At 34.9% G+C, this 15,441-nt stretch overlaps 1 protein-coding gene across 1 annotated transcript in view; it reads left to right on the top strand.

Annotated features, from left to right (window-relative positions):
• LOC145248336 (c-Myc-binding protein-like) overlaps window positions 1–15,441 on the top strand; it is a 102,402-nt gene that overhangs the window by 69,571 nt on the left and 17,390 nt on the right. The window contains exon 2 of the mRNA XM_080110248.1: window positions 10,756–10,828. Coding sequence (XP_079966374.1) covers window positions 10,756–10,828 — 73 coding nt within the window. The remainder of the gene's footprint in view (window positions 1–10,755; window positions 10,829–15,441) is intronic.

Raw genomic sequence — 15,441 nt, 5'->3', positions numbered from 1 at the left:
CCATGACTCAAAGGGTCACAGGTCTTTAACAAAATAAGACTTTTTTGACGAGCGTTTCTTAATTGAAGTTTCCTTCCCAGAACTTTAAGGGTTTCACAAAAAGAGCGCTAAGCTAATGCAGACTGTAATCCTCATCTTTATAGTTGTTCCATGATGTTTTGGCCAACTATTCCTCTGGCTTTCTGAACCCGTGACGCAGTAGATGGAGATGTTGAATCTCTATGGTTCCAGGTGAGCATTGTCTGAAGACAGTGGTTTCAATCCTACCCAAAGCCGGCCAGAGGATTAGTTGGCCAAAATGTGGTGAGATGACAACAACTATGGAAGGCAGTAATTACTGAGGATACAGTTACTAGACTCGGCATTCCTATCATGTCGCAATTAACCACCTGACAAAGGCTAGGGGAATAGTTGGCCAAAATGTTGTGAAACAACGACTAAAGATGAGGATAATAGTCCGCAAATAAATAAATTAATTATTCATCTCGATGAATTTTAATATTTAAATAATAATCTAATGCACTTTTTGTTAATTTCCTGTACATAATATTAAATACGTACAATATATGCAACACGTCATATAAAACAGACGTTGAAGATGATAAATGTAAACTTTGAATATAAATTTAATCATTTTGCGTGTGATATGTGATGATATTGATGATGATGGCAACTTATTGCCCCAAGAGACAATGGCGTTCTGCAGATAATAATGCTGAACTTGTACCAATGTACCCAGAAGTTTTCTTTTTTAATTTTATCTTTAAATCTTTTCATTAGTCAATATTTCTTTTTTCGCTTTGTTATGGAAAAAAACACCTCATTGACTCCCTTGTTGATGTCTCATTACTCACTGTAAAGTCAGTGTGATTATTTAGCAACTTTTTTTTTTTTTTTTTTTTTTTAGTTTCATTCTTTTATTCTCTTTCTTACAGTATCGTTCACCTTTTGTTCTCTTTTATTCTTTCCTGTACAGTATCGTTCTATTTCAAGACTGACAAACCAACCTGAAGGAAGTTAGAGGTTACATCGGCCACTGTTTTGGCCGATGTAACCTCTAACTTCCTTCAGTACAGAAAAGAACAAAAGAGAACAAATGAAAGCATGAAACTGTAAAAAAAAAAACAAAAAAAAGAAAAAGCTGCTAAATAATAGTGTGTGTATATATATATATATATATATATATATATATATATATATATATATACACACACACATTATAAATGATTTCGTTTGTCTGTTTGAGGAACAGATTTGGACCTGTGGAACAAATACAATTTTGTATTTAGCCAATATAATTGCAGCCAAGGGATCAAAACTTTTTTAAAATTGAAACTTGGCAGGCATAACTCAAGATTGGAGGTATGAATATTGCTAATGCTATCCTTGGTTTTGTTGAGGAAATCTGGGAAGGTGTTCCTGTTCCACAGGATTGGATTGATGGTGTCTTGGTGATCCTATTTAAAGGAAAGGGACAGAAGAATGTTTGTGACCACTACCACGGGATTACGCTTTTGGAAGCTGCTGGGAAAGTTCTCGCACAACTTCTAGTAAACAGGTTACTGGAGGATCTTTGTCCTAATGCTATTCCAGAGTCGCAAAGTGGCTTTAGGTCTGGCAGAGGAACTATGGATATGATTTTTTCAGCCTGGCAAGTCCAGGAGAAATGCATTAAACAACAGATACAGCTGTATCAAGTGTTTGTGTATCTAACCAAAGCATTTGACACCGTCAACAGGGATGCTCTCTGGTTGATCTTAGAGAAAGTAGGATGTCCTCCAACCTTTGTTAGAATATTCAAGGAACTGCACAGGGACATGAAAGCTCGAGTCTCATTTAACGGAAAATTCTGATGAAATCCCAGTTGACAATGGTGTCAAACAAGGTGATATTCCTGCTCCTACTCTTTTCTCTATATTTTTTGCTGCTCTACTTGCTCATGCGTTTCGGGGTTGCATTAAGGGTGTCATGTTAAAGTTTCGAACCACAGGTCACATTTTTAATCTTAGAGGATTTAATACCAGAGCCAAGCTACATCATGTCTTAGGCAAGGAGTTACTGCTGTTTTATTTTATTTTTTTTTTGTCGCACACTGAGACTGATATGCGGCATCAGTCTATCTAAAACAAAGGTGATGTGCACTCCTGCACCGGGCCAGTCATACGTGGAGCCGAACATCATGGTCTGTGGTGCTAGAGTAGGAATAGTTGATTCATTTGCCTACGTTGGTCGTTCTGTCGAGGGATAGCTGTCTCGACACTGAAATCCGCAGACAAAGGCATCTGTACCTTTTGGAAGGTTGAAGAATAGTGTTGTCTGATCGTGGCATCATAAACAGGACTAAGATCTGCGTGCTAACCGCACTGTTGTATTCATCGTAGACATGGACATTGCATGGCTTGAACGATTTCACCAAAAATGCTTGAGACGTATCTTAAACATCAAGTGGCAAGCACAAGTACCTGATACTGAAGTTCTTGTGAGAGCATGTTGCTCTAGTGTTGTGACCCTTGTAATCAGATCTCACATGCATTAAGTGGGCCACCTGGTTCAAATGAAAGATTGTAGGCTGCGAAAACAAATTAGTTACAGGGAGCTGGAAAATGGCAAGCACCCTTAACACAAGCCTAGGAAGTTCAGGGACTCTACAAAGAATTATTTGAAAATCTTACAAATTTATATCGACACATGGAAAGAACTTACTCTGCAAAGACCGAAGTGACGAAAGCTTGTACGTGAAAGTTGTGATGCTCTAGAGAAAAGAAAGCAAGCCCACTGCAATATGAAGTGAGAGCTTCACAAAAGTTTAATTGATGGTCTTAACCATGGCACACAGAGCTGGAAATGCAACACTTGTGAATGAGTGCTTTTGTCAAAGTCGCACAAAACTCCTGTTCAGGTCAACTATGCACCTATTAGTCCAAACCAAACAATCTGTTTAATATGCAGCAAAGCTTGCAAGTCTACTGCTGGTTTGAGAAGACGTGATTGTTCATAGGAATACCCTTACACCTCCAGAGGAAATCAACTCTGTGAAAATTGCTCAATTTGTATGTCACATCTACTTGAAGATGTGCCAATCTGTGGCGGAAGTGCAGAGTCATCTGAGATGGCATGGATGATGAGATTGAGAGAACTCAATGTGACGGCGATCATCTGGAAAGGGGCAGCAATTATCACACACACACATACACGCATTATAAATGACCTTGTCCGTTTGGGGAACAGATTTGGACCTGTGGAACAAATACAATTTGGTATTTAGTCAATAAAAATTGCAGCCAACGGATCAAAATTTTGTAAAAATTGAAACTTAGCAGGTGTAAGTCAACTGAACATTTTTTTCTTTTTACACATATGCAAATATACATTTATACAGTAAAGATGTTTTTAAAGTTCTGACATCCATCTACTGTTAGCTTAGATAACAAATGAGGCTTGAGAGCTATATTTTGGTTTCAATTCTAGTTGATGGCACCCAAGTCTATATAACTTTTGAAATCACTACTAAATATTTGGTACAATATAATAATCAATAGAATTTTGCCTCTGAAACTTGGCTGTAATAATAAATACGAAATCTTCATGAATTAAAATATAATGAAACGTATTTTATGACTGAACAACATCGGGTATAAATAGTGAGGACTCTAGTCTTTTTATTATGATTACGTAATCATGAGATAATACTTATTAGTTACCACTCCCTCCTTTGCATAATCTATTATTAAAAATATCAGTTTGTTTTCATTGAATCTTTTGTAATGCAAGAGTTATTGTTCTTGGGATTAAATAACATATAAAAGGTTGATAAAACAGGCAGACCAAATCCTTTATTAATCAAATATGCTGAGTCATTTAATCCATTTTTTGTGTGAAACTAAGATAAACTTTATGTAAGACAGTTGTGTTTTCCATAATAGAATCTTTGTTTAATTTTAAAATAAAATATGTATAAAAACTAAATTAAAAAGCATATGAAAATAAACAAATATTTGTTTAAAATTAATATTTTAGCGAGGGACGTCATTTCTTGTTCTGTCAGCCATAACTGGGTAGAAGTTCTAATTCTTAATTACGACTGAATTGATTGAACCTCAGTGTGGGTGATACTCAAAATATAATTGTGAGTTATTTAGAACTATTTCACATCGATCGGAATGTGAAAATAACCTTCCATATGAGAATAGTCCGAAGAATCCATGAAAAAAATCAACTAGAATCATCTTTATTCCTTATTGAGGTCTGAGATAAATGCACACCCAACAATCTTATTGTAAAAACTAATACAAAATTAATTTCATTATTTCAATTTAAAAAAAATAAAATGTGTTTGATCTTCAAATGGAGATTGGTTTTTATTGCCCGCAAAAGATATGGCAAATCTAAATTGGAATTATTTATGACAAATGCAATTTTTCAAAATTTTCTTTACTCCACCCACTCATCCTTTGTTTAAAGATTTATTTGAGTTTTTTTTTTTTTGTGTGTTTTGTTTTTTTTCTATCTTTGTCAAAAAAGGTGAGAAACTAGATCTCTTGGCGTTTTGTTTCTGCCTGCCAAACGTGTTTTCATTGCAATGGATGGGATTTCTTTAGCAACAAAGAAATTTTCACAATTTTTTTTTATGCACCCCACTTCTCCCTTTTAGCCAATGTTATAAACAGCTGCTGGACAACCAAAACTGGTTAGTCTGCTTATCCAGGTAAAAAGTGGTGTAGACATTTTTCACCTGTTTCCTACAAGATCATCGCCTACAATTGGCACACACATAAATATACATGTACATAGAACACACACACACATCAATATACGTGTACAATAACACACACATATCAATATACGTGTACAATAACACACACACACATCAATATACGTGTACAATAACACACACACATCAATATACGTGTACAATAACACACACACATCAATATACGTGTACAATAACACACACACACATCAATATACGTGTACAATAACACACACACACATCAATATACGTGTACAATAACACACATCAATATACGTGTACAATAACACACACACATCAATATACGTGTACAATAACACACACACATCAATATACGTGTACAATAACACACACACACATCAATATACATGTACAATAACACACACACATCAATATACGTGTACAATAACACACACACATCAATATACGTGTACAATAACACACACACATCAATATACGTGTACAATAACACACACACATCAATATACGTGTACAATAACACACACACATCAATATACGTGTACAATAACACACACACATCAATATACGTGTACAATAACACACACACATCAATATACGTGTACAATAACACACACACATCAATATACGTGTACAATAACACACACACACATCAATATACGTGTACAATAACACACACACACATCAATATACGTGTACAATAACACACACACACACATCAATATACGTGTACAATAACACACACACACATCAATATACGTGTATAATAACACACACGCATCAATGTGTAAAATAACACACACACCCACACCAATATACGTGTGCAATAACACACACATCAATATACGTGTGCAATAACACACACATCAATATACGTGTACAATAACACACACATCAATATGCGTGTACAATAACACACACATCAATATGCGTGTACAATAACACACACATCAATATGCGTGTACAATAACACATCAATATGCGTGTACAATAACGCACACATCAATATGCGTGTACAATAACGCACACATCAATATGCGTGTACAATAACGCACACATCAATATGCGTGTACAATAACGCACACATCAATATGCGTGTACAATAACGCACACATCAATATGCGTGTACAATAACGCACACATCAATATGCGTGTACAATAACGCACACATCAATATGCGTGTACAATAACGCACACATCAATATGCGTGTACAATAACGCACACATCAATATGCGTGTACAATAACGCACACATCAATATGCGTGTAAAATAACGCACACATCAATATGCGTGTACAATAACGCACACATCAATATACGTGTACAATAACGCACACATCAATATGCGTGTACAATAACGCACACATCAATATGCGTGTACAATAACGCACACATCAATATGCGTGTACAATAACACACACATCAATATGCGTGTAAAATAACGCACACATCAACATGCGTGTACAATAACGCACACATCAACATGCGTGTACAATAACACACATCAACATGCGTGTACAATAACACACATCAACATGCGTGTACAATAACACACACATCAACATGCGTGTACAATAACACACACACACTATTAAGCTGCATAGTGTTACTTGGTCATAAAATACGCTTAAAAAATTTACGTAGATTTTGTATTCGGGACATTCCAGCCTATATCATCCAACCCTGACACAACCACCCTCAGATTTTTTTTCTTATGAACACCTCATAAAATTTAGGTAAAAACTAAGGAAATCTGCATTTTCAGCTATATTTTGGTTGTCCAGCAGCTGTTTATAAGATTGGCGAAAAGGGAGATGTGGGGTGCATTAAAAAAAAAAATTGTGAAAATTTCTTTGTTGCTAAAGGAACCTATTTTTTCCAGAAGGTTGATTTCGGTCCAGAAATAAATCTGTGCGTCATGACACCCTACTTTGGAACCTGGACGATATAGAAAATTTGCAATTTTTGGGCTAAAAATAATCCTCTTAGGCCTAAATTTTACAAAAATGTTTTCTAGGGTGGGGAGTACAAAAAGGCACAAAATGAAATGAAAGACCTTGTTTTGACCAATTCATGCTCCACTGCAAACAAAAAGCAGAGCAACAAAAAGGTGAATGTGATGCTTTTCCTGAAACAATTTTTGAATTTTTGACATAAAATAAGATGAAACTTTCCTAAAATCAAAAATTATGTATTGGCATTACCACTATTCTGGTGTATTTAAACCCTGAAATTTGTTATTTTTCAAATTTCTCGAGAACAAAAACTCAAGGGGGGGGGGTGTCAGGGCTGGAATCTCCTATTTATGACTATAGAGCCAATTCTCTGTTGATTATTATATTGTACCCAATATATAGTAGTGATTTCAAAAGTTAAAAAAATATATATTACTTGTCATCAGCTAGAATTGAAACCAAAACCTCTATCACCTTATTTGTTACCATCTGATCTAGGTCCATACTTATCTAAAAAAATTGGACAAATAATTAAAAAATATATATTTGCGCATGCATAGAAATAATGTTTACTTGACTTATGCCTGCCAAGTTCCAATTTTTTTTCAATTTTCACCTCTCAGCTATTTTTACTGGCTAAGGAGTAAATCGAATTTGTTCCACAGGTCCAAATCTCTTATATATCAAGTTTCAAGTTTGTAGACCAAAAATTGACAAAGGAGTTTGGTAGAGACCGTTCCTCAGACAGACAAGGTCATTTTTTTATATACACTAGCAGGCTGCCCGGCATTGCTCGATCATAAAATATGCTTAAATATGATATTTTAATTTATGCAGATTTCATATTTATTATTATAGAGCAAATTCTCTCTTGATTATGATATTGTACCTCATGAATTTAAAAGTTTAAAAACAAATGACTTTATGCCATCAGCTGAAATCAAAACCAAAACATTCAGCCCTCCAGCCTTAGTTATTTAGTGCTTCATTCAGCGTTACCATCTTGGCTATACACTATATGGATTAAAAAGGTTAAGCAAATTCAAACTAAAAATGTTATCTATGCATGTTAGTAGATTTACGTCTGCCAAGGTTAACTGTTTCGTTTTCAATTTTGACATCTTAGCAGCTATTTTTGCTAACTAAAAACAAAATTGAAAGTGCTTTTGAGGTCTGAATACCTTATATATCAAGTTTCAAGCCTGTAAACCAAATATTTACAGAAGGGTTTGGTAGACGTTTCACACACACACATGCCCACACACAAGGTCACTTTTCTATATATCCGTGTGTGCTAGAATGTTTTCATCCTAAATTCTACGCAATTATGCACAATGTAGAAACTGTGCATAAAAAGAATTCAGCATAATAGTGAAATGGAACCAATCATCTAATCAGAAACCATAAATAAAACAATTCTGCTCATTTTTCACAGGAATATGCAAATTAGTTAACCTTCATGAAGTTGCTCGCATGTCCATGATTGAGTCTTTGAAGAAGTTTGTTTTCATAATTTTTAAATTAAAAAAGTAGGCTTTTAATATCAATGTCAGAGCAAGAAAAAAATTCAAATTATATGTTCACTAGTGTACATCGTTTGTCCAAAATTTCTAAATTTCTGGTCACTTTTTTTTTTAAGTGTATCTTATATCTCTGCAAAGAAGCCACCATTCGCCCATGCATGGAGTTCCGCTGCCACATCTAAGCTAAACCACCAATAGTCTCTCCCTCTTAGGCAGTCCAAAAAGGAAAATATAATCTGATCCCGCACTGTCAACTAAACTCCAATCTAGGGATGTATCGATTATCAAATTGGCCGATTAATAGGTTTCTAATGCCAATTTATCAGCAAATTTTGTTGTCATAAATTATATTGTAAATGAAGACAAGTTAATTTCCTCTTTTGCTTGCCAGTGAAAAATTATCAAAGACGCCTGCATCATCTACAGCATATTATCAAATAACAGGCATGATGCGCTGTCGACAAACTTTTACAACTCAATTTGAAGTAAATAAAAATTTTTTTTTTACTTTAAATCAAATGTCAAAGAAAATTATTACTTCATCTTTCAGTTTTCGTGTTGAGGAATTGAACAGTAAATTGCGATGATGTGCAAACTGAAAATAAAGCATTCTTCATCAGTCATACTCTTGTTCCTCATTTTTGGACTCATGCTACTATTACATATTTTTAATTTTCTGGTTTAGATAATGTATATTTTATTGAGATAAATTACTAATTAGTTATCAGACATAAAAAAAATGAACTAAATATTGACAACAGCCTTCAATCACTATGGCAACCAGTTTCTGCTGAAAGTATTTTGATATCAATTCCAAGAATAAAAATACAGCTGCTTTCAAGTCATGTCGAATCAAAGGTGAATCAACAAAAACTGACTAACATGTTAAACCATCTCAGAAATGTTCATTCAAAAGAAGCAAAAGTTAAGAAAAGGAAGCACAATGAATATCCAAGTTATCAATGGAAACAAGATTTTCATCCTATCTAAATGATAAAAGCTTGTCTATGTCTATTTTCCTAGATCCATGATACAAATAATAAATTTTAAAAGATTTGCATAGAAAACATATTTAGAACTGGATTCTACATCTACTTTCCATTGATGATAATGCAGCAGAATCAGCAGGATACGCTACCCTGCTGAGTGTGAAGAAGCACAAACATGCGTAAATTACAATATGGCAACTTTGAAACCAACTGACAAAAAAACAGTGAAAATGTTACAAAAGATGCTTTCATCATTCCTAGTATAAGAAGACAATAGGAAATAAAAGTACAATTATTTTTAATTCAATTTTTGTCTTCATTTTTGAGGTATGAAAAGGGAGCATCATTCATAATAGCAAAATTCAAATTTTACCATGCAAAATTCAAATTTTACCATGCAAAATTCAAATTTTACCATGCAAAATTCAAATTTTACCATGCAAAATTTAAGATCCATGAAGGAGAGTTAGAGGACTTTTTGTCACTTTCCCTCCACATGTGCGTTCATTTTTCTCATAACTTTATTTGAAACTGATTGAAGTTACTTATTTAAAAAAAATTTTTTTTTGTATGTAGCACATACTAGTTCATATAGGAGAGACTCTCTCTTATGGTAAAGACCATGTGAAGGTTGCCAACATCCCTAAGTGAAAATGTTTTTGATGTAGCCCAATCATCTTTGTGATCACGCCACGATAAAATAACACAAAATGAGCATATGATATAAATTTGTTAAGCTCTAGTTGTGTGTGGGTATGTGTGATACCGTTGCGTTCATAACTGTCTGGTCACGTCAATTTTCAGTGATTTTTCTTCTCAATCCGATTTACTCTCGCCTGACTTTGACTCCAATCTCTCGATCTCTCTTGGGGACTTCTGAGCAACCAACTGTCCTCAACTGTTTCATCAAGCATCCAACTGCCCTCCTAACCATTATCAACTAGACAGTCAACTGGACTGTTGTAAAAACTTCGCAAAACACTAGTCTGCAAACTGCTCCCCACACTTTCATAAAAATTTGACTGTCGCAAACCCATAGCCACTCCCCAATGCGCCTGCAAACTAAATCTAAACACATCTACAGTCATTGTTCAGTCCTTTTCTTACAGTGGAATTATGGATTAAAACCTGGCACACACAGGTTGTCATTCTGTGTGGTTAACCACTTAGCCACTATCATTTCCCGTTGATGGTAGCGTTATTGTTTATAACATTGCTTCTACAGTTTATCAGAAAATGTTTTCTATTTTGTAAAAAAAATTATGGAAATAGATTTGATTTCTCAATTCTAAATATTTGCAATGAATTCATCTGGCAGTTTTTTTTTTATGCATGAAACTCTGACAACTGTTACAATATGAAATAAATAAAATTTATTTTTCTAAAAAATAATTGAAATAAAATATTTACACACGTAAACCAACCATTTTACATTTCCACAAATACAAAGAATGAATTGTTCAAACAACATAATTGTAATTTTGAAAAGGATTTTTATCTTTACTTTTTTCTGAAGTCTGTTGGCAATTGTTTTTCAACTTTATTTTCTATATTTTCAGCCAGCCGATTCCAACAGAGAGGAGTTCCGAAAATATTTGGAGAAAGCAGGGGTTCTGGATGCTCTCACAAAAGGTATTTTTCATATTTTTTTTATTAATGTCTTTGAATAGTTCGATTAAAACAAATTTAGTTCACTAAGTTATTTAGCTTTTTTTGTCCGACTTGTTAGTTAAGTGTTTAAGGCAACACCCATGACACATGATGCCTCATTCAAATCGTATAAGAGTCTCCTCTTGTTTTGTGGTTTTTCTTTATTTACATCTCCATGAAGTAAATTGCATTACCCATACAATCACTCATGTCAATAAAAAACATTGTATAATATAATTGGAAATAATGATTTCAAATTATTAATGACATAGTCATTAGATTACTGAAGTTAAGTGATACGGACCCTGGCAACTACTAGATGGGTGACTAGTTGGGAATACCAGATGCTTTATGTGTGGGAGGATAGTAAAACCTTTGCAGAAAAAATGTAAAACCTGAAGATATTTTTGTGTATAACTTTCTAGTCCATTCCTGTGCCCTGGGCAGCAGCAGTAGTTCTGTACTCTATCATGTCCGATGCCATTTGAAACATCCTTGTGTATATTTTATCTTGTTTTGTCTGTGTCCAAGCTGTAAAGCCATATAACAAAACTGATTCATCCATGATTTTAACGTCTTACAAAGATTTTTATACATGTGGCATAATATGAGAACAACCTCATTTGAAAATTTCAGATTTGCATTGAATTTTATTTGCGATCATCAGACGTCAGTTAAGCAAGATTTTCTTAATTTCAACTTAAAACTCCTGTCAGAAATGTAGATTTCAACAACCTGGTTGCAATTTTCACAAGCAAAATAGATGACACCAAAGAAGTAAGATGACGTATTGCAATGGCAAAGACATGAATGATTGCGCTAACCAATATCTGGAAAGACAGATCCATTTCACAACTCACAAAGAAACGACTCCTGTAAGATTTGGTATTCTCAATAGCAACATACAGAGCAAAATATTGGGTCTTGAAAATCGACAAGAGAAAAAATGTTTCTTTTGAATTGTTGTGCTACCGTAGACTTCTTTGTAAGTTGAGTGGGTAAACGTACAAACAAATGGGTTCTGGAGAAGATTGGACCATGCCGAAGGCTACTGGAGAATATCAATGACAAGAAATTCCGATTTTTGGGATATGCAGCCAGAACAGACGGCCTAACAAAAGATTTGCTCTTTGGTACAACCCTTACAAAAGAGGAGGTGGAAGACCAAAAACAAAAATGTCACACAATGTGAAGGACATCGCGGACATTAGCATGGTTGAGTTGCTCAGAATGGCACAGAATTGGAGTTATTGGCAACGATTCGTGAAGAGTGCCATAGCTGGTCAGTAATGACCATTTCATCAAAGAGAAAGGAGGAGTAAAACACATTAAACTTGAGCCTTGAATTTTAGATATTTTGCAAAAATTAAAATCATGTAATGGATTTTGATCAAAATTGAAATGAGGATTCTAGACATAAGGTTTAGTAGCATTGTATCTGCTTCAAATTTATATTTCAATTCTTTGGGATGTTCTTGCTATACTATATAATTGGGGTTATATATAAACGGTACCAAGATGGCATATGCTATATCGTTGTAGGGAAGAGATGAGTGTTTAATTACGTCTCTTTATAAAATGTGTATTCGTGTGATCATCTATTTATGTGTGTCTTTGAAATCGATATACATCATAAATGTTGGAATGTAAAAACATCAAATGGGATCATACTTTTTTTTTAACGGTTTCTATGTTGGCCGGTTCAGCTGTTTATTGGACTGAAATAAAGACTTTCAACTTCTTTGAGAGAGAGAGAGAGAGAGACTAACCCAAAACGTTGATAATATATGAAGAAGGTTATTTTTGTTGAGATGGTTGATTACTTCTGTATTTAACAGATTCCAGCAACTTACTCATGATGCACAGGAGACTTATTGGCCTGTACTGAGGGAGAGATGAGCAATCACCTGAATTCTTAAATACAGGGCATACTGATGAGATTTTCCAGGGTGATGGGAAGCTATTCTCCTTGATCACACGAATACACATTTTATAAAGAGACATAATTAAATACTCATCTCTTCCCTACGATATAGCATATGCCGTCTTGGTACCGTTTATATATAACCCCAATTATATAGTACTCAAAAAACTTCAACCTGAATTAGCACCCATACTTACAAAACTGTTTAAACGTTGTCTTAAGGAGAATAGTTTCCCATCACCCTGAAAAATCTCATCAGTATGCCCTGTATTTAAGAATTCAGGTGATCGCTCATCCCCCTCTCAGTACAGGCCAATAAGTCTCCTGTGCATCATGAGTAAGTTGCTGGAATCTGTGTTAAATAGAGAAGTAATCAACCATCTCAACAAAAATAACCTTCTTAGTGACACTCAATATGGTTTCCGTTCTGCTAGATCTACAGCAGATGTGCTTACAATTATATCTCATAGGATTAGCAAATCTCTCGACGGAGGCGACCTTTCTAGGGCAATTGCTCTTGACATATCTAAGGCCTTTGATAGGGTATGGCATAAAGGTTTACTTCACAAGATCTCCAGCTATGGTATAGCTGGAAATGTCTTCTCAATTATTAAATAATTTCTTTCTGATAGGTTCATAAGAGTAGTAGTTGAGGGGCAAAAATAAGAAGCTCACAGTATTAATGCTGGAGTCCCTCAGGGGTCCATCCTGGGCCCAACTCTTTTCCTGATCTACATTAATGATCTTCCAAATCACATCCTTACATCATTTGTAGACATTTATGCTGATGACACTACCATTTTATGGTAGCACATCTAAGACAGTAAACGACCAAGTTCTCTCTGATTCTCTCTCCTCTGATCTTAAGCACGTGGTACAATAGGGAAAGGAGTGGCTGGTTACTTTTAATGCATCTAAAACCAAGCTTCTCTCTTTACATCATAAACATTCTGATCCACATCTGGCATCAATTGAAATGAATGGTCTCGTCTTCAGGAGGCCTTAAGTTTTGACAAGCTTCTGGGCTTGACCATTACTCCTGATCTTAAATGCTGATGCAATTCTCTATCTATATAAGAGCCAGGTACGTCGAAGAATGGAATACTGTTGCCACATCTGGGCAGGAGCCGCTAGAAAGGACTTGTCCTGCCTTGATAGAGTTCAGAATAGACTTCGTAGCCTCGTAGATGTCCTTTTCTCTCCCCTGCAACCTCTATCTCACAGAAGAGATGTTGCGAGTTTGTCTCTGCTTTATCATTATTTTCATGGAAAGCGTTCGACTGAGCTTCAGTCTATGGTCCCCCCTCACCAAACTTTCACAAGAAACACTCCTCTAGCTGAAAACACTATCAATAATTCCCCCAACTCTTTATCTGTGCCGAAACCTAGACGTAGATTCCATGAACAAAGCTTCTTTCTTAGAACTGCACGCCTGTGGAATTGTCTTCCGTTTTCCTGCTTTCCGGCTGACTACAATATGGTTGTGTTCAAGTCTAACGTAAACAAGTTCTTGATGAGCCGTTCCATATAAATTAACAAATTTTCCGAATTTCCATTACTAATGATTACTATATTGTCCAATTTCTACTGTACACTCTTTAACCCTTATCCTCGAGTGGCCTCTTGGCCTTGATAATGTGGTGATGCCCGTTTAAAAATATATATATATATATATATATATATATATATATATATATATATATATATATATATATATATATATATACAGGTCTTTATTCTGTAATCGTCCCATCTCCCAGAAGTTACAGCCACCATTCTAAATCACATCTGTCTGTTGCCTCAACCTGCTTCCATCGGCCATTTTGGAAAACCCATCTTCTCTCATTGACTCCGTAAAATAACTAAAACTCTTACTGACCACATATCCTCCTAAGATACACGTCACCTTAAAGTCACCTCTACATTAGATTGTTTGAGGTTAAGCTATTTTGAAATTGTTGTTTCAAAACCTATTTGTTTATATTATTTATGCGAACATTGATTATTCTAGTCTATTCCAATATAATATATAATTTGCATGGTTATCAGGCATTGTCCGAGATTGCTTTATACAATATTTTCATCTTAAGCCTTATTTTCACAATCTTTTGACAGATGTAACTTCCAACCTTCTTCAGGTGTATCTTGCTGAACTCGGAATTTTTCTCTTGCGAGAAACCCGTGTCATAACAAATAAAGTCCCGGATAAAATTCAGTTATAAGTAGGGCTAGGACAACAGCATATTCTTTTCATTGTTTTTACTCTCTAGTATATATCCGACACAGACACAATTAATCAACTGAGATCCACATCACTCTGCATAAAAACATACAAGATATCAACGGATACACACTCGAGTCAAAACAATGAAAAGAATATGCTGTTGTCCTAGCTCTAGTTATAAGTGACACTCTTCAAGAGGTAGAAGGTTCAATCCTCTGTGACTTACTAAATATACAATTGTGATTTACTTAAAACTTCTACCTGGTCATGGCTGACAAAACAAGAGGATACTACCCTCCACCCTCCCCATGGATTAAATAACAGTTCCATTAAAAATTTCATACAGATTAGTTTGACATAAAGATTCCCGAGTTCGACTAGATATAGCTGAAGAAGTAAAAACAATAATAGAGCAACAAGAAGTACACAACATTTCCATTTATGTGG

Source organism: Euprymna scolopes, chromosome 26, assembly GCF_053919585.1.
Source record: "Euprymna scolopes isolate OS-2025 chromosome 26, ASM5391958v1, whole genome shotgun sequence".
NCBI lineage: Eukaryota > Metazoa > Mollusca > Cephalopoda > Sepiida > Sepiolidae > Euprymna > Euprymna scolopes.
The sequence above is the reverse complement of the archived record's forward strand: the minus strand, read 5'-3'. Positions and strand labels throughout refer to the sequence as shown.